At 41.8% G+C, this 27176-nt stretch overlaps 1 protein-coding gene across 1 annotated transcript in view; it reads right to left on the reverse strand.

Moving 5' to 3' along the window:
- Positions 1-1169: 1169 nt before the first annotated feature.
- The window catches only part of BCAS1 (brain enriched myelin associated protein 1), a 36837-nt gene continuing 10830 nt past the window's right edge, over positions 1170-27176 (reverse strand). Inside the window, exons 5-12 of the mRNA XM_052683892.1 lie at positions 26658-26702; positions 22795-22932; positions 20038-20073; positions 19494-19697; positions 13820-13984; positions 9930-9995; positions 6352-6621; positions 1170-2109 (exon numbers count right to left, since the gene is read on the reverse strand). Of these exons, the coding sequence (XP_052539852.1) occupies positions 2035-2109; positions 6352-6621; positions 9930-9995; positions 13820-13984; positions 19494-19697; positions 20038-20073; positions 22795-22932; positions 26658-26702 (999 nt within the window). The 3' untranslated portion in view covers positions 1170-2034. The remainder of the gene's footprint in view (positions 2110-6351; positions 6622-9929; positions 9996-13819; positions 13985-19493; positions 19698-20037; positions 20074-22794; positions 22933-26657; positions 26703-27176) is intronic.

A 27176-nucleotide genomic window follows, 5' to 3' on the forward strand; every position in this document is an offset into this window, starting at 1 on the left:
TTCCTGGCGTTAACCCCACCGCCAAGGCACAGGGACAGAGCTCATCTCACAGCCCTCGCTGCCTCAGGAGGACAGAATGGCAGTCAGTGCAGTTCTGCTCCTTGAAGCACAGACCAGCAGAGAGCTATCTTACACAGAAGATCTGATCTATCCGTAATATAATAACATTTATACTGTCTGTAATGCAGTAATAATAATGTATGGTGCCCATAATACAATTAATTAGCTTGTGGGTTGTTTTTTTTTCATTTGAAAATAGATTTAAGTGCTGTTCTAACACAGAGCCAATTGCGTGGGGCTTGAAGTCACTGTTACAGCATGATAGCTTATTCTGTTTTTCTGATGGCATTCACTGTGCTGACATCTAGCTCTCTCATACACACATGTAACCATGCTGACTGTCACACCATAGCCTTGCATTCACTGATTTGATTAAAACTGTGTGCTCCTGTGGCACAGACAAAGCCTAAAACCATTTTGTTTTGTTGCAGTGTTGGATTTAACAATCCCAGTTCTTCCCTCTTGATGCCATAAAAGGAGACCCAGGTCTCATGCAGCAGTAGAAGTACTCTGTTATGAATCAGGTTTGAAATCTGTAAGCAGTTGCTGTTGGGTGATATCTGCATATGTTAAAAGCCCATGGAGCCTGGGAGCAGAACAGAAAGTGCTACTGTAACTAAAAGGCCTTTTGTCTCTGCTTTCTGCACCCAGAAGCAAGTTTTGGTGGTCTGCATCAAGCCCACAGGGCAGTGCAGAAATATTGTCCATCTCCAGTGATTCCTATGAAGAAAAATGACTCTTTTACCTCACTCTTCTTTGGCTCATTTCTAGTTAGAAATGTAGTCCCACAGACCTTACAGAATTCACATTTGGTTGCCTGTAGTAATCCTTTCTCAAATAACGACAGCTATTCACTTCACAGGCAGGACTTCAACGTGTTGATTTATACCTAAAGGTCACATCAGTCATCCGAGAACAGGGATGTAAATAAAGAATTTTGTCTCCAGATTAAAGCAGCTTTTAATTTTTTTGAAAGGATTAGTATTCGTTTATTTAATCGTAAGGAGCCAATAGCGTACAGTACTGCATCTTTCAGACACAAATGTGCCTTAAAGCATCAGGCTTATGGCTCCTTGTTTGAGCGAGCTGAATAAAGGCACCAACACCTCTGTTTTCTGCAAAATTTATTAACACAGTTATTACAGGAGCCTCGTGAAGCAGGGAGCTGCCTGGGCAGCTTTGATTTTATTAGGATTAATTACAAGTACGAATATAAACAAATATGGGAAGCAGCTAAGTATTTCTTCCTATCATCTGCCGAACATTAGGAGCAGGATCGAGGCGCAGCCTGGCGTTAGGGCAGCGTGGGGACGCGGCTGCCCCCGTGTGTTCCCATTAGGACCTCAAACAGCTTTAAATCTGTTATCCTGCCTCGCCAAGGCAGGAGAGAAGTTGCCTCAATCACGGAAAACCTTTGCGTTTTAGCTTTGTAATTTACATTAATAACCAAGACGAAGCGTAACTTTAGAGCCGCTGATTCTATCGGACTGCAGGCTTGTGGCTAATTTCAGCGCTATAGAAAACCACGAAAGGTGACTTGGTTGTTTTTACATTGAAGTATAACGTTTATCAGAGGGGATTTTCTTTTCCTGGCTAATTTAAAGCTCTCTAAAGCTGAGGATTTGTTGCTCACACCCTGCTGCACAAACTGCATTCCTTTGTCACGTGCACTTTTTCTGCTATTTATTTAATTCACTGCCGCTTTCTTACCTTACATTCCCTACCTTCCACAGACTAAAAATCACCCACATGACCTTTCTTTAAATATGCTACTACACACTCTTGATGATCTTTACATTTTCTTTCTAACATCTAAAGAACAAACCCTGCAAATGATACACCTTACATGATACTCCGGCGTTTGCTTGAGCCTCGGGCATTTGATGACAGCCACGTAAAGGAAAATAATGAGTCAGCTCTGGTGCAGGTGAGCTCACAGGGAGCTGCCCATCCTCCCACAGCCAAGTGCATTCATTACTTGGATTTCCCAGCAGGTAGGATAGAGACGGGATCTGTTTGCACTTCAGCATCAGACATCCTTTTGGAACCCTGTGGAATAAGATGCAGAAATGTGTAAACTTTTTTTTAGTTGGCATTTCAGAACAGTTAGGTCAGGGATTACATGTTACAGTTTCCCTAGTAGACATCACCCACTTGTTCTCATTCCTGCTCTTTGCTTTTCCTAATCGACCCCTCACTTAGTTTATATTAATATATGAACACATCCTGACAGTCCCAGACCAACACGGCCTGCGAGTTTGCTTAACTTATTATTTTAATGTATTTCTAATATAATTTTCCCAATCAACATAAAAAATGATTGTGCTTATGAAGTGGACCAACATACCAGAGACATGTTGCTGCTTACTTTCAGTATTATAGTTTTGGCCAATTCTCACTAAAATATCTCTGGCCTACATGGTTTATTGAAGCCATGCTGGGAGCTTCTCAAGCATGATTAATAGTGTATTATAGCCCGCCTTGGTCTGCTCTGAGTTAAAGGAGCATTAAATACTTTCATGCACGACAGAAATTCGACAATGTTAGAGTGATAAAACTTTTCTACACGACGCATATAATTCCAGGTCTGGAACCAGTTCAAGACACTAATCCAGTTTAGGTTGAGGAAATGCACAGATCCAGCTTGCCAACTAAATTTTTGGCTAATAATTAATAGAAACTTGGCTCTAGTTTAAGGTACCTTGACCTGATTTTGCTGGCCTTGAAGCCATTGAATCTCAAGAACACAGCAGCAAAATGGATCCACAAACATTAAGAGACAGCTGTTAACAGTGTGTATGGATGCCAGTTCTGTTTGTAGCCCCACGCCTAAATCATTGCAGGCTGAGCAGAAAAACACAGTGACAGTGCTAAATGGGCTGTGTGCTTTCCCTACAATACGAACTGTGCAGAATCATACGTGAAATGTCCTTTCACACAGCATGCTTCATACTGGGAGCCTGACTCATCACTTTGAGACACCATGGGATTATTCTGTGTCACAAGGGGAGAGAAAGACCTCAACTTCCTCATTCCTTTCAAAGAAATAAGATCAGTGTTTTTTTTATAGTGATTAGACTTCACTGCACTGATATCCCTTTTCACCTTTGTAAATCTAAGCATAAAGAAGAGCGGACAGCAATGGTAATGGACTGAAAACATCTCCTGCCTGAACGTAACTGCAGTCCTGTGCTGGGGTGGGTGGGTGAAACACCATTGCTTGCTTCCAGTTACATCATTTTGAAGATGCTAGAACAGAATGATTATTGTTTTGTCACTTATGTGCAGCAACAAATAAAAGACACTTTAAAAAATAACAGGCTGTAATGTCTGTCACACAGTGCCAAATGTCATTTGTTTGGTGAACACGACGTGTTTGCATCATTAGGGTTTGTCCAGCAATCCTAAAAACCTCCTCAAGTTAGATTTCCTCCTCTATAAGACTCACTTTGAGCTGCATTTATTCCGTCCAACACGTGAAGATACTGAATCTATGCTAATCTACAAAATAAGATGATACCATTTGCCATCCTTCCTGTAAATGATGCAGATTGGGTGGAGGAAGGAGTAGGGGAGGTAAAGGTCATTTCAGATAATCCCCGTTTTGACTCATTTAGCACATTTGCAGAAGTGTCTCAAGTTATTTGCCAATACTGGTCTCCCTGCTGCACCCATTTTCAAGGTGATTGCTGAGTAAAGCAGGAAGCAGTGAGGGAGAGGGCTGATGATTCTTGTTAAACTGGAATTTCCAAGCACCGCATAAAATAAAGAACTTTGTTCCTGCCCTTTTAATGGCCAAATTCCAGCTCTGCCATCGGAGACTTAAGCACAGGTATTGCTGCCCTAAGCACAGGTATTGCTGCCCGTGTCTCACTCTCCATTACTCTGCACGGCCCTTTTCAGTGCAGTGAAAGTTGTCTGCATTTGTGACAGCTTGGCTGGAACACACTTTGGGCAGAACGCCTCCAAGTGCACAGCCAGCAATGTCGCAGTGCTGGAGGGGTTTTATGATCAGAAGTTCGTGTCAGATCTGAATAGGTCAGAACGTTTCCCATGTGCTGAGCACTCCCAGCTCCTGACAATGTCAGTATGAGTTATTCCAGCTCAGAAAATGATGTAATTACTTGTTCTTTTATTATCAAATCTAACTTTTCTGAATGCCTTCGTATTTCATGTAGCTTAGAAATTCATCTCTTTAGCCATAAGAGCAGATATTACACTTGCAGTCTGTGCCAAAATCACGCAGCCAGGCCATAGTATTGTTTGCCTGCATAAGTGGCTTCATTTGTATTAAAAATTTCAGTATTTTTCAGCCCAAGTGGGAGCAGATGTTTGAACTGAAGCTTCTCCATCAGCTGCATTCCTGGACTATGACATCCTCTCACTCTTTGCCCTTTCCCAGAGGACTCAGTGCATTGAGGAGAAAGTGGTGTTAAAATAGCTGCAATGGAAATAGCTTGCCAGAGTTCAGGAGGAGCTCCGTGGCCATGGGTTACGCAAGCCAGGCCTCCTGGATCTCTTTCTTAGTGTGTCCTGCTTCTGTTCCATCAGCACAAAGCTTAGTATTTTTTCTGAGTTGTTACCAGAGATCTGCACCATTATCTCAAAAAGAAATTTCTGGCATTGGTTTGTGTCTAATCTAATGCTTTCAGATTAATGAGTCTTCCTTCCTGGGATTGTGCCAAGAAAAAAAGATTTCTCCTTTTGACTTCACTGGGTCCCAAGATGAATGAAACCAGTGCAAGTTGGTAGGTACTCCAAGTTCCAGAGTTCCAGAATTTCCTTGCTCCCATTAAATATATAGGAACATCCCAGGGATTCTTACAGGTCAGGATTTTACCCTGAACTGTGTGTGTGGGGGGGGGAAGGGGGAAGAGAAATGCAGAAAACAGAAGTGGCTGAACTGTCCTACTGCCAATCATATTGCCAAATGACATTTTCTTTTGTTCTTAATCCCCCTACCAATATTTACTATTTTGGTAACTCAAATAGCCTTCGCTGGGATACAGAGTAATTCAGTGAAACACGTGGAAATTAAACGCTTCTTATGATGTGGAAAAAAACGTCTGCCTCAGAATGAGTCACACTGGTCTGCATGGCAGCTGACTGCATAACCCCAAGTCCTAATGGGGCTCATTTTCAGACCCACGCTACCATTTCACTCTGTACTGCTTGACATTTCTTTCAGACCTGGAGGGTTTCTTGTCTGTCTTTTTCTTTTGTGACACTCTCAGAAGCAAAGTAGGCAGGAAGGGATAAAAACTGACCATCTCTCAAGAGAAACCAGATTCACTAGGAATCATGGCAGGTAACGTTCAATCAGTTCACATTCTTTGCACCACTTGAACTTTGTGATGAAGCTCAGGTTACAAGTTTTCCAAAGGATGCTAAAAGTGATCCTGTAACTCTAGACTCATTGTGGCAATGTGAGGAAAGATGCAAAACGCTTCCTTTCAGATCTATCAAAAGTAATGGAAATCTGCACTCTTGCAGAGGGGCTCCAGAGGCAGTTCCATGTCTAACCTGCACCCTGAATGCAAACAGGAGAAAAAAAATCCATGCATTTAGTGCTCTGAGGAAACATTTATCGCATGAGTAATAGCAAGCCTTGCAGAAACTCAAACTTTTCGTGTCCTGAATACTTTCATACCTACATTGAAGGTTTCAGTGAAAGGGAGCATATCAATTTTACAGTACATTTTCACAAAAAGAGAAAAAATAGCACGTGTAATTTTTCATTTGCTGATCTGTGGTTGATTACTAATTCTTGGAGCTTATCTTGTGATATCTGTGCTGGTTTCCAACCAGCAAGAGGAATGCTTTGATTTTCTCTTGGTGTTTGGACCACTGCTCCTCGCAGTGGCACCAACTGCTCCAGAGCAGCAACTGAGCTACCAGTGTGGAGGCAGCATGCCTTGGCAAACTGACACCACCCTCACTTTTCCTTCATGTATACACCATAATTTGTAGGTGGTTCAGCATCAGCTACAGGAGCAGGTGAATCATCCCCATGGCCAAGGCATGAACCTGTGAAGCAGGGGTGTGGGAGCAATTATGGCTGTCCCACAGTGCACTGTACCTGTAAATCACTACCCTAAGGCCCAAGTTTCCTTGCCTTTGACCAACACATTGCATTTTAGCTCTAATCCTGCAAGCTGTCTACAACATGACGCTCCTGACATGGACGCACTGCGCATCAGAGCACAAATCTCACAGGGTTAACAGCTTGCAGGTTGGGAGTTAAAACTAGTTTAAGAAATAACTTATAAAGATAGGATCAACAGAACGTACAAGGCCTTTAAAAAACCCTCCAAATGACTGCCTCTTCTCCATCCTCTTGAAGGAGGTGGGGTCCTTGGCAGCATCCCCTCCGCTCTGGATGGAGTCGGTCTCAGCTGCGTGCTGCTCCCTGCAGTCTGGCTGCTCCCTGGTTTCCTGCTTGCTGCCCTTCTGCTTGCTCAGCTCCGCTGGCGGCTTCTTGTCTTTGGAACTCTCCTTGCTTTTTTGGCCCACTGGTTCACTTTCAGCTGTTGCCACTGGCCTCTCTGTGGAGTTTAACGTCTAAAGCAGTTTCAAACAATGGTTATTTTTAGTGGGAAAAGTAAACATTTTGGAAAGCGATCCGTAAGTATGTTTAAACATGAAAGGCCACCTGGCAGGGAGAAATCCTGCTATCCAACAGGTGTCCATTTCCAGAGCTCGAGAGTGACTCCTGCAGCCTCGACTCATGGAAGTAAGAACTCCCAGGAGCTGACTGACCTGAGCAAAGATGGCAACATCGGGCCATCACCGTCCAGCCTTACTGACAGGTTTGTGGATGCTCCAGCTGCACTGGGAGTCAGGACTCACACACACAGATGCTCAGAGCATCTCTACAAAACTGCAACACTGCATCAGAAACTAAAAATTGGGCACGGCTATGAAAAACCACATAGAAAATGCCACCCACAAGTGCAAAAGAAGAGATGGTAATATCCCAAAGACAGCAATGTCAGTGCACTTATTTATAGTGAAGGCAAAGATTCTGAAACTCAGAAAAGTACAGGATGTGCTTGAAGTTGACAGGTAAATAGGTGGATCTAGCAAACAAATAGCAGGAGAATGAAGTTGTCACTATTTTCACAGTAGCAAATGACTAGATAGGTTTTCTCTTATGCAAAAAAATCTTATTAAAATATTAAAACGTTGAGATAATTAAACACACGAGTTTGCCATGTTGAAAAGTTGGAAATCTTACATCTGCACAGCTCACAGCTTAAAATACGTCACTTTTCCAGCTCTGGGGATTTTACTGTTACTCTTTTAATGGCTGATGTTCTTCTAAAGACCTGGAGTCATATGCTTACAGGACAAGCTTAGCTTCCATTTAAAACAAGTGCATTTTTGGACATCATGGCTTCAAAGAAAAACCTGAAAGGAGGAACTCTCAAGAAATAGAATGCAAATATGCCTCTCAAATCTATTTTAAAAATAATAATAATAAAAAAATCAACCCCTAGGTTACTCTGATTTTGGGCAAACAAGAATGGGGAGCAGTAGCAATACTACTGGCTCTTTTCACTTGGTTCTCCATTCTTCCAAACCTTATCTTTAAACAAAAACAACCACTGACTGCGTGTCATAGGATCTGTAGTGCCACATTTAATACATTCAGCCTTGACCATTTAGCTTAAGTCCTCAACAAAATGTGCTTGGATTTAACTGTTTCCCTTTCTCAAGGGCAGACACATGTGGGTACATATTTGCTCACAGCTGGATTTGTCTGCTTTTAGACTTGAAGTTAGCCTTTGCTCTTGTTCCTCAGGACGTGTGAAGCCAGCACAAGAAATCCAGAGGTGCAGCCCTGTGACCCACAGCCACATGGGCCATGAATAGGCACCATCTGAATTGCAGCAGTTGATGAAAGCAACTTCAAGCAGCTCAGAATTTAAGGGAACAGCGAGGTGAGCTGCACTGACGCCACCTGCACCTGCATCTCCTCACTGGAGGAGAGTCCTGCTTGGATTTACAGCAAGGACCCAAGTGATGCACGAAGCTCTCCCAGCGCAAGGACAAGCAAGGCTCCATAAACTCCAGTTTAATACTGTCTTTCATTCTGACCCATTTTGACTATCAAACAGGAACACACAGTTGCTGGCTCCATCAGTTAGTCTTACAAGAGCCTTCTTATTTACCTTCGCTTGCTTTTGAAACGTTTCACTTCAGTGCAATTGCAGATGTGCACATCCAGTTCAAAAATAACCACAGCACCCGAAATACACCTCTGAGATGGATGTATCAGAGTTCAAAGGTGGCAGAACAACTTCCAGCCCCTGCCAACACCCCGTGAGGTCTGTGGGTTTATTCTGTGTAAAATTAGAGCTGAGTCTTCCTCACCGCACATTTCATTGTGTCGGCGCCTGAGAGTTGAAGAACTGCAGCCCAATGCAAATTGGATGCAACAGGGCTATTTCTGTGAGCAGATCTGGGCCTTTGATGTTTGTGGAAAAAAAAAAAAAAAAGAAAAACACCCAAACACTAAAAAAATATTCACAATATATTTTCCAGGCAAAATAAGAAAAAAATATTCAATCAGATAATCTCTTTGAGGTGTTTCATATTAACCTTGAAAGGCAGGAAATTGGCATATTTTATATTGACAGGAGCAGCTCAGGAAATACAAAGTGAAACCTATGAATAATGAAACATGCTAATGTTTCTTATTCTACAGGCTGATCTGCACCTGACAGATTGCTTTTGCTCTCTCAGCTTCAACGGTGCCACTGAAAGGAAAAAAAAAGAGATTAACGGACAGTGGTTTCCCCATGGTGCTGCAGGAGGCCATAATCCAAGGCTGCATTTTAAACGTGAAAGAAATACACCATAAATTTCAGCAGACATTGGGTGAGTGCTGTAATGCATTTTGGTGGGGCACAGAACGGCAGTGAGGAAAAGAGAAGAATCACAGCATTCCAGAAACACTGTGGCAAAATGTCAGGAGATCATTGAGCAGAAATCCTAAAAAAAGGAGAAAGTCAGCAGCAGAGGCAGCCCTCCTTGTGCACAACGCTGCCTTGACTTCTGGGAGCACAAAGAAGAAAGGCAGCAGAACAAAGAAGTTGTTCAAAAAAATTTAAACTGGATGCGAATTGAAGTAAGGAAATACTAAAGAACATAATGAAAAATAAAATAATGAAATGCTGAAGAACAGATCCAGGACTGTAGCTTTTAGCCACGGGGGGTGATTATGCTGGATGTCCTGATGCTGTGACTCTCAGAAAAGGTAACAGCATTTCCACGTCCAATTAAAATACGGGGGTTTTTTTGGAAGCATTTTTAAAGCTACAGAGCATATAATCTGAAGTTCATATTTCAACTCTCAGTTGAAATGATATGACACAATAAAACAAACAAAAAAACAAAAATGACAAAATATCTGCTGTGACTGTTGGTAAATTGCAGTGAGCAGTTCTCATTCTCTCTTTTTTCCCCTCTTCTATGGGAGCTCCCCCCTAAACAATCCTTTCCTCTGCAATATAAATCAGCAAAGTCAAAATCATCCTATCTGTCTGCATTTAGCTTTGGTGGCTAAACCAAGGTACGTGCAGAACATAACTAACAGGAGAGAGAAGAAATGAAACTTTAACTATTGTAACTAAAGACAACAAAAATCCCATGATTTCTAACCTGGCAGCGGCCTTTGAACACTTGTTTAATGGTATACAGGGATATAATACAGAGAGAAGGAAAGAAATAAGGGAATAAGACAAAACAAGAAAGTTGGTGAGCACGCAGCACTGCTGTGCCAGTCGCTGCCACTCGACAGAAGCTAAGGATGGCAGTAGGTGAAAGCAACCCTCCACCAAGAGAGGAAAGCTGTGGGCACTTACTTGGTGCTCGGGGCTGGGGGCAATCTCCTCTGCCGGGGGGGTCGGCCCTCCGCTGCCCCTGCCTGACTGAAACAACACAGCGTTACGGCGCTTCTGACCCGGCTCTGCTCCGCAGCAGTCAGTGACATGAAACATGGATGTGGAACAGTGCGAGGTTTGGTTTAAGGGCATTTGACACTTCCAGAATCCCTACCAATGTTTTTTAAATAGCCACAGTTCAGATGTAGATTTTGGCTGGTTCTGTTCTATGTGCTGCGATTGCCTTTTACAGGGCAATTTTCCCATGAAGCAGTAAGAAATTCCAGCGTGGTCTCAGTGGACCAGAGATCATGGCCAGCAAACAAGGCAGTGCTATCAACCTGCCCTGTGGTGTTCTAGGAAAGGGATTCTGCTTGCTTTCCAGAGACAAACCTGTCTTTGAACGTCGAGAGCGACTTCCTTTCTCCTGAGCCGTCACACTAACTGCATACTCCTTGAATAATTAAAACCCACTTGGCTTTACAGATACATTTTTATACATATTTTTTCCAATCAGAATTCATTTTCCCAATTTCTGCCTGTCAGTTTATGCCCTCTCTCTGTATACATCTGCCTAACAGCCCCTCTGGCTGCCCACCTTCCTATCCCAGTGCAGCACAGCGGGCTGCCAGGCTGCAACACATGCAGCTCACTCACAGCATCTGAAGTATTTATGACAGGGAAAAACACTGCTTGACAAAACGAGCTCAAGGAGTTAACATTACAGGATTTTTGATCATTAAAGTTCAGTTACAATTAGTAATACAAAGGAACTGTATGCACACATTTAATTAAAAAGCATGTTAGAGGGTTCAGCGTGGTGTTCCCTGCAGTACCACATAAGCTACTGAGTTTAGCAGCAAAGCGTAAACTCCAGAATTTCAATGTGCCCAAATTCAAATGTCATTTTTCATTGCCTATGCTCATTGAAAACAGTGAAAGGTTGTGACTTTTGCTCTAAAGGTACAACAGGACGATTTGTGGTTTTATGCAGCTTACAGATTTGTTACTTGAAACACATTAACTGCTCGATCCTATGTGTGCTGTTATTGCAAGGCCTTGTTTCAGACTCTGATTTTCCTTTGAAGCCACAGAAAAATCAGTAGGTAGCAGCAGCAGCATGAGAGAAAGCTGAACTGCTCCACAGCAATTAATTAATTGTCACAGACCGTGGGGGAAATATCCCTTCCGGACCGAGCCTCTGCTCAGCCCTTTGCACATTTCTGCTCATGAATCTTTATCTGTGGTAGAAATGGGGGAGAGGAGGCACCGTGGGCTGCCCTCACACTGCAGCACAGAAACTCAGTCCCAGAGTGCATGAAGATGAATGGAGGTAAGGTTTAGTTTCCAGTTCTGTGTCAGCGAATCTTTAAGTGCCTTCAGAAATATTTACTAACTTTAAGAAAGCTTATAGTATAATGGCAACCTCCCCTTCTTTTTAAATCTATTTTGAAGTAAAAAAAGCTTTAGCTGGCCTTAGATCATCTTCCTCAATTCACACCAAAAAAGCACAAATAATCGCACAAACATCTTGCAAACTTTGCCTGGACAAAGTCTCCTCTCAACCACACTGAAATTTGGACTTAATGACCCAAGGACATCTCTGCAGAGCACTGCTGACTCCCTGTTCCCACTTCTGGTTGTTTAGGATTGTTGGAAACTTCCTGAAAATACTTTCTGCTTCCAGCAGCAATAAGGCTGGATCATCACGTCTTCAGATGGGAGCAGGTTGTGACAAGCAATAAACTTGCCACATTTTTATAAATAATACGGGAAAACTAGGATGAGACAACTTGATTCAGGCTACAATTAATTACATAGATATTTATATGGGGTAGCAGGCTAGCACAGCTGCTGCAGAATAACCCCTACCACTGCAGATACCATTTGGAAAATGTTGTTAGTTACTTATTCTGCCTCAGAGCATCTTTGTTAGCCCAGGAACAGGTTATTTTATTTACAGACCACACTCACTGCACTTTCAGACCACCTGTTTTGCTCAGCATCTTCCTGGCTAAGGACAAGGACTTTCAGTCCTAGTTTACAGTTGGCAATCCTGCTCATTTGGATTAAAGAATGTTATTTTATACTCTCTTACCTCCTCCACAAAAGAGATATTTTGAAATGATTTCTCTTACTTAAACTTGCATTCCTGTATATAAACACGAAGAAAAAGGGAATTTTAAAGGCTCAAATCATCTGATGTGGTCTAGATCCAAAGGGACTCTTGGACTGCTCACCACTCCTCATTGCTTCCACAGGGCATATGGGGGAATGGCTCACATGCCACCATTGCCACTGAAACACCTGGAGTGGGTTAGGCTTATCCCACTCTGCACGTAGTAAGACAGCTATTTGATTTGATTAATGAGAAATGACTGACTTCCAATTAGCAGCCCTGGATTTTGTATTTGTGTAGACATGGCCCATTTAGATAACACAACAGGGGGATTTGACATCAGAACATATCCTTAGTGGGGCTGTTACACAGCACAAAGCTGCATGACAGCTACATGGCTTGGATTCTGTGCAACATCATGGCAGTTATCCAGCAATCCAAAAGTTATTCAAAGGAAACTGCTTGGGACGCACATCAAAGGGCAAAAATTATATTCAGTATTCAGGATCTGCTTGGAAATTGATGGCCAAAAGTAGAGTAGATGAATATGAAGTGCTTCAAAAAGCCACAAAACCACTTGTCTGAAGGTCTGCCTACATTCTACTTCTGTCTGTCTGGGCCAAACTGTGGATTAACCCTCTGCTCTTTGAACACAGCTGTTTTTTTCCGTAGTGACTAAGATGGGTGTGGAACATAGCTTTATTTTCAAACAGTGCTTTTTCTTTCTTGGTAGGGTTATATGACTTGAAGCCATAGTTGTCGCAGACTTCAGTGTTGGATGCATATTCCTTCTTCCTAACAGACAAATTATTAAAGTGCCCTTTGGAACCAAAGGCCTGCTGGGTTTACAGCGCCTTGGCTGATCCTACAAATCATGGCTGAGATACTCAGATCCACCAGATGGGTTGTGTAGCAAAGTAGCACCAGAAGAAAAAAGTAAAGGCACCTACCATGGGTTGGGCTGAAGCTATCAAAAACCATAAAGCCATAAACATTGCCAAACTCAGGGGATGGGTGGGGAGAGATTTGGAGTGTTGCTTTTGCATCCTAGGGTCTGACTCGTTAATTTCAATCTTTGGCAATGTGACAATTCATAGCTGTGATCGTGTGGAAAACGTGGGCTATTGCATGGCATTATAAGAAAGGAAAAAAAACCACCTCTTTTTTTGATGTATAAACTACTTTGACACCCACACCATGTAGGTGCTTGAAAATAAAACAGCACTGACTAAAAGTTAAATTCTTTCATATAAATGGGCAAGGCTTGCCAAAATAGATCAATTGCGGTATAAAAATCCTCAGGTCTGCAACAGCAACAATTCATTTAATCAGAAACGTTATTTCTGGACTGGGATGACTTTGCTCTCTGGACACCACTCCAGAACCTCTGGAGGAAAACCCTGCCATCTGCACAGAGACTCCTCAGCTCTCCACGCCTATCACTGCACGCCAACAGCTGCCACTTCATCACCTCACTGCTTTCCTTCTCCCCTCCAGTTCTCTTCTGGGAAAGAGGATGAGACTCTGTGCCTTTATTTCACCTATTTCGTAACATCTTCGAAGCAGCAGCTCTGCCTTTGCGTGTGGAGTGCAGCTAAAGGAGCTGCACTGAGGGCTCGTGCCGCAGCAGGACGCAGGGCCGGCCGGCAGCACGGGGACGTTCCACGCCGCGCCGCCAGGGGGCGCTGCAGTACGCGCCTGAGCCCTGCGTCGGACACCGCGGTCGGTTTGCAGTTCGCCGCGCTCTGCTTACCAGCTTAAAAAACTTCCTCAGGTTTGCTTTGGGTGTTTTGCTTTCTTCTCTTCTAGGTTTCACTTCCAGCACTTCTGGGCTCCTCTCATCTTTGTCGGGAGTCACAGCTTCTAGAGATGTGTCTGCTTTCTCACTGTGAGCAAACTCTGCTTCTTCCGATGCGTTCTAGGGATTGTTTTGAGAAGACATTGAGAATGCAGGAAAAAAATAAATACAGACTAATCAGTGAGTAATCAGTAATTTCGGATTTACAAAACAAAACAAAAGTTACAACGTAGCCAGTGGTGGTACTTGTTCCTAAACACAGTAATTTGTCTTCAGCTGCAGTTTAAAGAGAAAATTTAAATGAAATTACTTGCAGGAGGATGCAGTATGAGCAGGTGACACTTGCTATAACCAGTAAAAATGAGCAGTGCCAGACCCAGGTGGTCACATATGGAAGCAGGAACATGATGATGTAATTCAAAAAGGAACAACACAAATACACAGACACCAATAGTCAGAACTCTGATCAGCACCCTTCTCTGACAGCAGTGTGTTTCCTCTCCCAGATGGAAAGCTAAATGACTGCTTGAGATACAGGGCATTCACAGAGCTCATTTATTAACTCACCTAATCCCAGAGGCCACCCCTATGCAGTCTTGGCCCCTGTTAAGAGTTCAGGAAGCTCTGCTGGGTACCCTTACAGAAGGGTTTTGAGCCCTGCTGCACTTTTGTGAACAGCTGGAAAGTTCCTCCTATTATAAAACACTTCACGAAGCGGCATGCAGCTTGTGGCTCCTTGGAAATATGCATCCCCATAAGATTTCATTCATCTCCACAGCTCATTTCAAAGCTATCCAGGGAGATTTCAGTGAGTTTAAAGGAACAACAAAAACATCCACAGTGAACAGGGTGAACAGGAGCTCATTTCTGCTGCAGGAGATGGAGCATACATCTCCTTAACTGCTTCTTCTGCCTTCGATGAATGCCCTGGTAAGTAACATTCTCCCATGCCCTCAAGAACCACTAATTAATTCCCATCCCACTGTAATTGTATGAAGAAGCATCTTCCTTTCTGCCATAAAGAAGCTATTATGCTAATAACCAGGTAATCTGAACTGAAGCCAGCACTTTGTCATGCTGTATCCTTTTGCAAAAAGGCACACAAAGCTATACACACAGCATAAGTTACACCTTCAATACACAGCCTTCAATACCAAATCAAACAGAAGCAGTCACTCATTATTGCCATCTTAAACACAGGTTTCTGGTTAAACACATAGCAGTTACAGCTGAAATGTATGCTGACAGCAAAAGGAAACAACTGCTGTAAGTAAAGCAGAATAATTCATGTTTGATGATTATAGCACATCTATCTAGGAACTCACATTTAATGCATACTCAGTCGTTTTAATAAAAGTAATTTTAGTCATATGCAGAACATAATTATTTAGAGGACAAGACCAAAGATGCCCTGCAGCACCAGATGTCATCTCTGACCAAACAGGGATGCCTCCTACAGCAACAGCTTTCAGCACTGCTGCCCTCTTACACTCAGTGATTGCCATGTAGTACATCTGGTTTAATAGTCCCCGATGGACTTTTCCTACACAAACTTAGCTGAACACTAAGAGTTGATGTAGACTCCTGACACCCAGCAGCATCCCACAGCAAAAAATTCTGCAGCTGAAGTACGTGTTATTTGGAAAGTACTTTCTTTTTATCATCAAATACTTCCATTTGGTACTTTGCTGCTTTTATTTTTGAGCAATAACAGCTGATCTTTCCTATTCACGTTTCATGCTCCAGCAGTCATTCTGCATGTTGCTATCACCTTCCTTTCTGCCAACTTTTTTGAGCCAAAAAACTCTGAGTTTATGTACTTCTTCTAACAGAAGCCATTCCATATATTTATGCACTTCTTCCCTCCTAGCTTTATACCTTTAGCTTTATGATATGCTCTGAGATGGAGACCAGAGCTGCAGCCATGTGCAAGGCATGGACTCAACATGTGCTTCAAGAGCAGCACAACAGCTTCTCTGGTGTTTTTTGCTCCTTTTTTATGGATGAGGTGACTTTGGGAGATGGCAGGAATGATGCAGGAATAAATATCCCTCGTCCCCACCTGAGATGACAGCAGCACAGCCTCCTTCCCATGGAATTGTAGATTTAATTTATATTTGTGAATATTTCAGAGATAATGCCTAATAATTTTAATCTATACTTCTGTCTCATTCACATAAAGTCATTCACTGTCTGTTTGCTTGAAGAAAACAGTTCATTGCTTGAGTTGGAGGAGTGGCTCAATAACGCAGCAGCCTGACTTCTGGGAGCTCATCGTTTCAGTGGCTGCAGTTTGGGATCATATTCCTGTTATTCTGTTACAGCTGCAACCCAGATGAGGTTTGTCTCTCAAGCTACATCTGCGCAATGGCATCAGTGTCACTACTGACAAATGTGTCCTGGGGGAAACGCCAAACCGAGAAGCACTGCCTATTTAAAAGAGAAGAGCTAACAGCTGACTATTCAGGGAGATGGATTTCTTTGAAGTAATCGGTGCCTCTTTGTACGTTTCTTGCATGTTCCTCAGAAGCCTCCAGGAAGATTTGAATTCTGCTTCAGTGCACCTAATTGTGATTTACTGATTGAAACAGATAAACTGTTTACCTACTGAGTTATTTTGTGCTCTATCAGACAAGGTTGTTGCAGAATTTGGTTTATCTCCAGATCCTCACCTTGCAAAAAAGGACCAGAATCCCCTTTTGTCCTGTCTGCCAGGGCGTGTGTTCCAGGTCCAGAGCAGGTAAACGATGATGGGAACTTCATAAGTCCCGAGTGATTTTAACATTTATCCTGCAAGCTCTGTCCAAAAATTTATCTTTGCTTTCCTAATGACACAGTATGGTTGCAGGATCAGCAGTAAAAGGTGTCATTCTGCTTCACTCAATAGCTAACCTGATGGCTGTTTGTATTATTGGTACATAAATTCTCCTCAGTAAGAAGAACACTATTTTGCTGTGTTTGTATGGCAACAGATTGCAATGCATCAACTCTCTTTTTTTTTCCTTAAATAGATCTCCTTTTAAAGACAACTTTTAATTTTGATTTTTAAAGACAGCTGTCTCAATGCTCTGAGATTTCCTCCATTCTTTACTTGCATACTTTTGATCTGATGTAAAGGAAGTGCTGAAGTTCTCTGCCCTGATCATACATCTACAAGGCTTTGAATCAAGGTTTTCAGCACAGATATGTGAAATTATGATCTGTAACTTTATTTTAATATTCCTTAACATTTGCTAGGAATGCTTCGATGACAAACAGTGAAGTAACACTTGTTAATGTTCTCATATGGAACAATCAGGAAATGGTGTGAATAGAGCTGAAGCAGTTTCAACCTGCAGAGCCAAATGAGGACTTCTCTTCCTAACATACATATCCACATCCAGCCAGAGCTGCAGCATTAACTGCAACACGTTGACAGTCACTTCATTAGCTGTGCTTTGAAGTGAAAGCTCATCAGAAGACAGATATCTGAGAGTCTGCCTGGAAGGAGAGCAGTTTGGTCTGAATTCGGAGTGCTGCAGTTGCTATCTGTTAGTTCAAAAGAACTCCCCAGGACTGAATCATGGAACAGCTGTCAGCATCATTGCTCCCCCTAGCAATAGAGCTGTGCATTCAGCATGCCAGAAAGAAACTCAGCAAAACAAAACACTGCAAGCAAACTGAGAGAATCCTCAAAGCAATCCAAGCTGGAGATTAACCTCTACTTTAAGAGCCATCATACATTATGCCTTTTCTTAAAGCCTCAAGCTGATTGGGTTACCCAGATCTCTCAAAGGAGAGAGTTATTGTCTGCCAAGATAATCCAGCAAAGCAACTTGAGACTTCCATAGGTAAGGATTCAACCTCAAGCAAGCAGGTTTTATTTATTTACTATTTAAAGGACCACATTCGGTTTTGTATTGCAGAAGCTTACTCTCAGAAAACTTGCAAAAATAATTGGTCTCGGGGTGATTCCAGAATCAAAAAGTTCACATTAAGCATTAAAAAAGCTTATTCTGCAAATCTTGATGCCAGGTTTCATCTACTAATACAGCTCACTTTATTTGGTACAGTGATTCAAGTAATTTTTAGCGGTTTTGGTAGCAAGGTAAACAGCTTTATTTTTACGTAGGTAAAATTAGATCCAGCATTATGAGCAGAAAAGTGAAAGGATTTTGGCAAGAAGTGTGCAGCCCTGAGGTGCTCAAGATGCCAGAACTTCTGTGGGAACTGTTGACAAGTTAAAAAGCCACACGGTGGTTATGTGGGCCTAATTTAACTGCAGTATGCAACACAGGGATCTTATGGCGATCACTAAGGACAGAACCTACATTAAGCAGAGCCCCAAAGATCCGTAGCCGCACCAGTTTGAACAGATCTTCCTAAATAAGGTTTTGAAATCTTTCTGAGGTTCTACCAGATTTTTGAGTTCCCTGTTTTTCTACAAGAAAAAAAATCCTGTTTATGTTTTTCCTTTCTTAAATACAAAGGGCTTTGTTACTTCAATTGATAAAACACTGAGTTCAGACACGATTTATTACTCAGCTTTACACTGCAACTGCATACAAGCATTGAGCAGAAGGACTCCTCATTTCACCCTGATGTTCAGCAATACATCCTGCTTCCCAGCCTAGCTTTCAGCTAAGCCAGACTACTCAGCTACAGAGGAGGTTTCCGTAGCAATAGCAGCTACATAAAAATGTTCCCTTCCCTCCTCCTCCTATACAGGTTTTCCTGTCATTCTACTTATCCAATTCAGCCAGTTCCACTGGAAATAAGGTCCGCAATAACAAATGTTTTAAGCTTGTTTACTCTGTAAATATCTAAACTTTTTTTTTTTTTTAAACTGCAAATAATACCCAAACCATTTCCATTTTCTCTGCCCACAGGAAAATACAGCTGCAGGGCTAGCTGCTCAGTCTGCATCTGTGTATTTGGAAGCATTTCATTTCTGGGATTGGAACTTGAACAGAAGCCCAGGAAAGCAGTTATCCCACATCCAACATTTCAGTGAAGTTTAACCCAGCTCTTCTCTTAAAGAAGGAAAGCAGCAGCCTTCAGCTGGTAAAGCACTAAGGATCACAGAAACAGTCAGTCCCAATTTAAGTCAAAATGGCAATTTAACCCATGGAAATGCATTTCTGTAAACAACTGAGCTCCACTGCCAGACTTTAAGACTGATACACTCTTGTGATTTCTTTTCTACTGAATAAGAACAGACCCACCAGAACTAAATCATTTCTCAGAAACAAACTACATTTCTACATCTATATCTCTATTAAGGAGATAACTTGATAAATAATATTATCTCTGGGATTTTTAACACGTGTGTGGAACTGATGATTGTTTTTTTTTCCACTAATATTATTACTTGAAAATACTACAGCTGGGTTTTAAAGACAGTGGTTTTGCAAGACTTTTCCAGAGGAGCCCAATTGCCATTATTGGCAAGGTGTAGATGTGACTGCCCAAAGCTCGTATAAACATGAGCAGCTGTATATATTATTTGTGTCCCTGTGCACTTAGCATGCAGGATCTGCTCAGCTTTGCAGATCTGCCTGCTTTACTGCAACCATACACTCCACAGTGCCTCCACATACTGGGTGATGAGCGAGCAATGGGACGGACCAGCTTCAAAACCCAGACATACCTTCTTCCAAAAGAGTTTGCTCAGTGGCATGGGAGTGGATGATCCCTTCTCCTTCGCTGCCTCTCTGGGGGCTTCAGTGGCTGCTGCCTGCTGCTGGGCTGTGGGCTCAGGGGCCTTTGTGCTCTGCTTAGCTGTCTGCGGCTCTTGAGCAGAAGGAACATTTTTGTCTGATTTTACAGAGGTGACAGGTTGCTGTTCACTGATCTAGAAATAAACAAACACATCAGCTGTTGGAAACATGTGAATGATGAGCTGACTGCAGTGTGTTTGGGCATCAGCTGGTACAGAAGGTTGGTGCACAGCAGGCTGCCCCTGCACCGGCCGTGCAAAGCAACAAGGTGCAGCTTACGAGCTGCCTTGCCCTGTCTTGAAGTGATGTGTCAAACAGAGGAAGCAAATTATGTAGCAACCCACCCTTCCTAACAGAGAGGATTAATTGATAAAAAAAAAACTTAAACACTCTTTGAAGCTGAGAATGACGGTGAGAATAATTACCCTTAGACTACATTATTCATACATAGATAACTGGAATCATCCTACTCACTTTGGTGTTAGTTGTCTGTTGGGTCTCCTTCGCAGCCTGGAGGGAAACAAAAGAAAGACAAGTCTGACAACACCAGCGCTCAGTTACACAGCTCAGGAATTGTCTGTCACGATATCTCATATTTTTAGTGAATGTTTGTGGAAGTCCTGGCTCCTGCAACCATGGAAACTGATCCCTGACAGAGGCAAGGCTGCCCGGAGGAACTGCCTGTGCCTGTCCCACCTACAGCAACTCCCCAGCCTGGTGCTAAATCATTTCATGTTAATCCTGCTGTGCTTGCAGTCCTCAACTTGTTGTTTTTTTTTTTTTTTTGAAATAAATGTATGTTTACATACACACTCCTAATCTCTTCAGGTAGGACATAATACAGGGGTTTAAGACATTAGATTTTCATAGCTGGCTCTGTCTGTGCCACTTTCTATGCACACATGGAAACTGGAACCATGTCTGTGTGCTGGTCACTGGCACATGAGCATCAGCCTTCCAGCAGTAGGCTTTGCCCTCTGGGATACAGAACAGAAGGTTTCTGTATGGAAGAGGGTATAGAAAGCCACAATCTCAGGTAATTGTCAGGCCAGCAGCCAGGTTTTGCAGCCTGCTGCACTGCCTGCAGACCTCTTGAGAGAGCTGGGGAGAGTTGTTTTGCAGGAGCCAATAACTTGTTTTTGTGGTTAGCTGTAACAAGTAAGAGCCAGAACGAACGATAAAAAGTAATGTCAATGCCATGAGCTGATGTCAGTGCTAACACTGAAAGAAAGTGATTAACTCTTCTCAGTTAGAATTCTGTAAGTCAGATGCTACACAACTGGCATGCAACACAGGTATGCATGGAAGGGAACAAAGGTACAGACAGCTGTGAAACACCATTCAAACTCAGTCTGAAGCTGAGTGGTCAAATCCCAGTGCATCAGGTTTGTTACAGATTTGTGTTAGGATGCTCGTGCATTGCTTTGAAATTAGTACAGATTTATGTAAACACAGGACACTGAGAAACAAGGTTTTTCTTAACCCAGTAGTCACTCTTTTCTTAACTAAGAGATACGTGCAGTTTTGTAAGACTGCAGAAACAGAACCTCCAGAGGAAGCAGTGAAGTGCCTAGAATTAAACATGAATATCTACACTCTTAAAGTGACCATTTCAAATAAACCAATTTGTTGCCTATTCATCTGGTTAGCACACGTGGCATTTCAAGGATGCAGAACCTTAAAGCTAAAGGTGATAATTTCAGGGCTTTCCTGTCACATCAGTGTTCTGATTTGAATTTCTACTTTCGATCAGCCTTACAAGTAAATGTAGCACTATTTCAGTTCATCTTGTTTATTCTTAATACGTTATGAATAATACCCTGTTTTTTTTCCTATATTTTTGTGCATGGAAATAAAATTATGTAAATAAAACAGTGAAGTCACATGAGACAAGTTTTTTTTAATCTTAAAATATTAGAGGGACTGTTTTTCCTCAAGATAATGGCTCTCATTCCAGACCCAGATATTAAAAAAAAAAAAAATCATATCAAAGCCTAAAGCAAAAAGGAGCCATTTCTCCTAACAACTCATCTCAAGACTGAGATACTTTAAGAGGTTTAGTGCCTTTAAAAGAAAACTGTTTATAGATTCTTTTTTTTTTAAACCTAGAGGAAGCTCTAATTAACGATGGAGAAATAATTCATATTTTAAGTGTATTAAATAAAAATTAATCAGTGTCATGTAAACAATAACATCTTAATTGTTTAAGTAGTTGGCAAGAACTGTAGTCTTAATGCATTGGCAAGATTCCTTCAATGACAAGTGGATGATGGTTTTAATCTCAACAACGGGAAGACAGTGGAAGGAACTTAATTGTTTCCACAATATTAAAGAACTCCCTTGCCTTGTGCTCAGATATAACCCTTGAATACAGAGCCCCAGATGCCCTGTGGGCGTTTTGAATGAGCATTAAGTATTAATTACTTTCCTCCCCCAGCCCAAGGGTCTCTGCTTCTGCATTCTTTGGGCTAATCAGCTACAGCTCCCCGCTGCCCTGCTGCACAGCAGCAAGGCACATTAACCTCTTCTGAAAAAAGCAGAAATGCCTTTCACTGAGGATGGTGAAAAGTTTCAGTTTTTATTTTAAAACTGGAAACCACCATTTGCATGAGAAGCGTGCTTCTCAGACCACTTTAAGTTATTTTAAGTTACCCTTGGAATCTAAGTTTTTCCCATCCAAACTAAACTTTATTAATGATTAGTTATCAAACTTTATTTTGAAAAGTAACATTTTAAAAGGAAATTTCTCATTTCTTCTACCCTATCTGTTGGACATCCCAGTTCATCAGGTCACAGTTTTAGCCACTGATCTGTGCATGTCAATATCAACCTTAAACACTAGTTGAACTGAGCTCTTAAATCCACCCTGCAATCCAGACACGGACATGCCTGCACGCTCCATTGCTTGTCAGTACACTTTATTTTCTCTTTAAGAGGCCAGTGACATTAGCAAGCATTAGTAAGCATGACCTGGGCAGCCCACGGCACAGCAGCTTCCAGGGATGGTTTCAGAATCCTGGCTCCACACAGATGGTCTAACATGTGCAACATTGCACACTGAGATTGTTTCAGCAACGTGTGGCACAGAAAAGCTCTCGCTGTTGGTTTCCAGAGCACTGCAAAGCGCAGCTGGTCAGACCCAGTTCAGTTAGAAATTTAAGGATGTCATTCTGGGGCAGGAACCATCTGTTACTGCTCAGGGTTCTGCTCATCCCCGGGTTTCATACAGACCTTATGCCTAAAGAGTTTGCTAAACGTGCTGTGTCCTAGCTTGGGACTCTCTGCCTTCTTTTTCTTGGCTCCTTTGGTTGGGGATTCTGCAGTCTTCGGAGCAGGCTGCCCACCACGGCCTTGTTCTGCTTTCGACCCCTTATGTGCAACATCATTTAAGATCAGCACTTGTTAAAGAACTTGCACAGTTTGTTTCATGAAAAAAGATTCAAACATTCGTATACTTTAAAGCAAACATTTCCTTTCTACTCTGGACAAATTCTACCCCCCATGCCCCCAAGTCATTTCTCAGTTCAACAAAACTTTCACAAGTAATGAATGAAATACAAAAGATACAGAAATCCACTTGATTCCAAATAGAATCAGTTCACTCAAGTATTGAAGGTAGACTTGTGCATCATCCTAAATTCTTAAGCAGCCAACAGAATTTGGGGTCGTAAGTTTAAACAGGGTAAATATATAAATATTTGAGACTATACTAAACAGTTTTCTACAGACTTAACGTTGTGCACAATGAGGTATTTCTGGAATGTGCAATATCAATATTCATGAGATACCACATGAAATATTACAAGTTCACACTAATGTTCATAATATCAGAGAGATATAAGAATATCAGAATGATATAATGATATTACAAGTGTTGAATCAGAAAGCATTGGTTTTCTTGCACTCCCTTCTAAATGTCTTTAAAGGGCACTTCTTTTTGCAAGTCACTGCCCACAGATGTTGGAAACAGGATCTCTAAAGATATGAGCACCTCACTGCAAAATCCATTACAAAGAGCTACAAATCCAAGAAAAATGCTGATATTTGTATTTTTATTTCCCTCCCCATTACTTTCATGTATTTTGACAAGGAAAAAAAAAGGGGGGAAACCCAAAAGCATTGCTTAAATGAGCTGCAACACACAAACAAGTCAGCACAAGTGTGAGCTGTGCTGGCAGCCTGGAGCACATGCCCACAGTGTGTGACTAACCACAAACAGGGCAGCATTCTTCCCACTGCAGGATTTCAGCATCAAGTCTTGAAGCACTGAGATGCAGTTGTTATGACTTTACTAGAAAGGAACACGTAATATTTTAAGCTGATGCTTGCTGGTATCCTGGATATCATTCTTGTCTCCCATAACATGTTCCTCATACAAATTTGTTTCCTGATTTAATATTAAACAGTCCAATATTTAATTTAAAAAATTTCATTTCATCACATTTCAGTTAGAAATAAGCACTCACTCTCCTGGGAGCTTTGAAACAAACTGACCAAAAGTTTTAGGAGCTACAAAAACAAGTGACTGAACTCTAAAGAAATAAATCAATCAGTCTATAGAATCTACACCATAAAGCATCAAGCACTGCGGTTGACAGCAACTAACAGGACAGGAGAAAAGGCCCAAAACACACAGTGCAACAATTGTGAGCATGGTGAGTCAAAAATCTTGGTTTCAAGATTGTTTCACTCGGTGCAATTACAGGCTTCTTCCATGTGTGTCCTGTCAGTACCTACTGGGGAAGACTTGAGATGTTCTGGAGCCAAATGAATGCCTTTTGGTTAGTACAAACTTACAAAGGATCAATTCACCCCTATGACTCAGTTGAGCATTGTTTACTCTGGAGGCTAAACTCTATGTTTACACGGATGGAGTGACAGCCATGAAGGGTGTGCCTATGCTGCTGAAAGCACACGTCTTTAGGCAGCCAATTAAAGCCAGGGGCATCCCTGATAAAAGCATATTGCTACATAGCCAGGATGGAGCATGAAGCCAAACTTGGTGGTGCTATGATTTCTCCAAGTTATCAGGAAAAAAAAAAAAAAAAAAAAAAAATCAGAAGAAAACCTGTCTTTTCAGCAGTGAGAAAACATTATCGAGTCACTTGGGATGTACCAACCCATGGGTGATAAAACCCAGCTCCTTCCTGCAAAGCAGATGCATAAGCAACAACACAATTGGGACTCAAATGCAATGGCCTCAGTGCCAGCCAAGCAATGCAAAACAACAACAAAAACCAAGCAAACCAGCCAAAGCCCTCTGGAGCTTGGGAAAGGCTCAGCCACACTTGGAAATGCATCTAAGACAAAGTGTTTTCAGAGGTGAAAATGACCATTATTTCATTATGCACATCAACTGCCACAGAAAATGTAAAAATTTGATAGCTGACATTACCCATTTTAATACATTTTTCTTGGATATAGTGAAAATGTCATTCTTCAGATCAGACATACACTAGTGACGATAAAGAAATTCTTTGTAAAGAGCAACTCACATTCATCACAGTATATAAAACCTTTGCATATCCTGCTAGTCATCTGAATTTGTTTACCTTCATAGGTGTAATAGCAAACCAAACCCCAACTGCATATTTGTTTCTATATTACAGCACACCTTCACCAGTCACCTGTTGCAGGAGCACATGATAATGTATGGAAACCACACTGAGCAGCTGGAGCTCTCAAAAGCTCTTGAAAGAGCCTCTGAAAGAGTCTCACACTGAAGGGGCAAGTTTGCACTGCCTTTTCTGAAACTCTTAGAAAGCATCAACTTTGATTAACAGCTCCCAGAACTGAGCTGAAAAAATGTTCTGGAAAAAAACTTCATTGTAGCACAATTCAATAGAAACTGAGTTGGACAAAAAGGTCAAAAATGGGATAGAAAAAGATGCTGATGCCAGAAGTAATTTGTTACCTGATAGGTGAGTGGAAATAACATTTCTAGGGATTTATTCTTGGTGTTAGATTTTTTTCATAGGCAGTGCAAGGAAAAAAAAGAAGTTGTTCTAGTCAAAACAATGTAAGCACATTTAATCTGGGTGTTCCCAGCCCTTGGGACAGCCCGTGATGTGCCTGTAGGCTTCTGGAACACTAAGAGAGGAGAAGGCAGCTTAATGCAGATTGTCTCACAATTCAGCTTCTGTTGAAACTGTTATAAGCTGTGGCATGAATTTAACAATGGGCAAGAAGGGGGAAGGAGAAATCTTTCAACACCTACATTTTTTCCATTCTAAAACATTATATTTTCAACTCTAAGTTTTTCACAGCCCTTGCAGTTTTCACAAACTTGGTAAGCACATTGACTCCATTTGAGGTTTTCATCATGTAATAAATAAAGGCCATAATAGTGAAGTCTTTCTTAACTCGCACATAAAGGACCCTCACTGCTCACGTGCTGGAAACAAGTCTGCTCCTGCCAGTGGAATCCAAGAAAAAAAAATGGTTTATTAAGGGGAACAAGAGGCCACGTCTGCCCACTGCTAGAGGAGCAGTTTGGGGGTAGCATTGTACATGTTTCTAAACAATATGGAGTTGATCTCCCAGCTGGAACATTAAAAGCATTCGCAGGCAGCTTGCAGTACTGCATTAGAACAGCCTTTAGAACAGAGTTGGGTCCACCCCACTGAGGTCTGAGTCTGGGAAGCAAACAGATCCTCATTGCTGCACCTAGGTGGAAGAATCCTCAGTGGCTTTGGGAAGTACATCTCTCTCTCTGCAAGTCCCAGTGCTGCCCATAGCAGCTCCCTCACCTTCCTAAGGCCTGTGCATGTGAAGAGCCATGTGTTTTACCCTGCTCCATGAGAAACAGGGGCTTCTGTGGGCTCAGGAAGATTCCATTGCAAGGACAAGTCACTAACAAACAAAAATGTTGTCAGGACACGAGTCTTACAGAAGACACTGATGATCTTGACTGCAGTGTATGAGATAGAGTTACTCTTTATTCATGCTTGTCTTTCTTTCCAGCTTATTCAGATGGAATAACATTTTAAATTACTGCAAATGATGATATCAGCACGGGAGGAAGCAAACACAATGAAGAAATACTTGCATTAAAGCCCATACATTTATCAGTAACAAAATGAGGATCTGCCTACCTTGTCTTCAGATTCGCTTCTGGCTTCAGCTTTGCTTGGGGAGACCTTAAATACATTTGAGGGAAAAAAAAGTTGTATCTAAATCTTCCAAAAGCTTTGAAGGATCATCTGTTTGGTTCTAGTAAGTTGATTTCTTTTTCCTGAATGCAAAGGTGAAAGGCACAGACTTTTTTCCCCACATAAGGGAAAACTTCTAAAACAAAGGTCTGAAGGGTAACCTAAAGGCAGTAGCAAAGATGAAAGATACATAGAGCAAAAATTATATTGGTTGCATAAAATTCAGTAACACCATAAAAGTGAAAACTAGTAGAAAATTTAAAAATCAGTGCTTCAATACAAGATATTTAAGGCAGCCAAATGCCTCCAGGTCTGCAGGTGTCTGTGCAGCAGGGAATGGTCTCAGAGTAGGTCAGCACCATTAACTCACAACTGCACTGTGCCTGCAACTCTGTACCTCTCACACCATTCTCTAAGGCATCTGTTTGGCTTCGTTATTCCTCAGTGCACATGGCAGCGAGC

The sequence above is a fragment of the Tympanuchus pallidicinctus genome, unplaced genomic scaffold (genome assembly GCF_026119805.1).
Source record: "Tympanuchus pallidicinctus isolate F22 unplaced genomic scaffold, pur_lepc_1.0 scaffold20, whole genome shotgun sequence".
In the NCBI taxonomy this organism is placed as follows: Eukaryota; Metazoa; Chordata; class Aves; order Galliformes; family Phasianidae; genus Tympanuchus; species Tympanuchus pallidicinctus.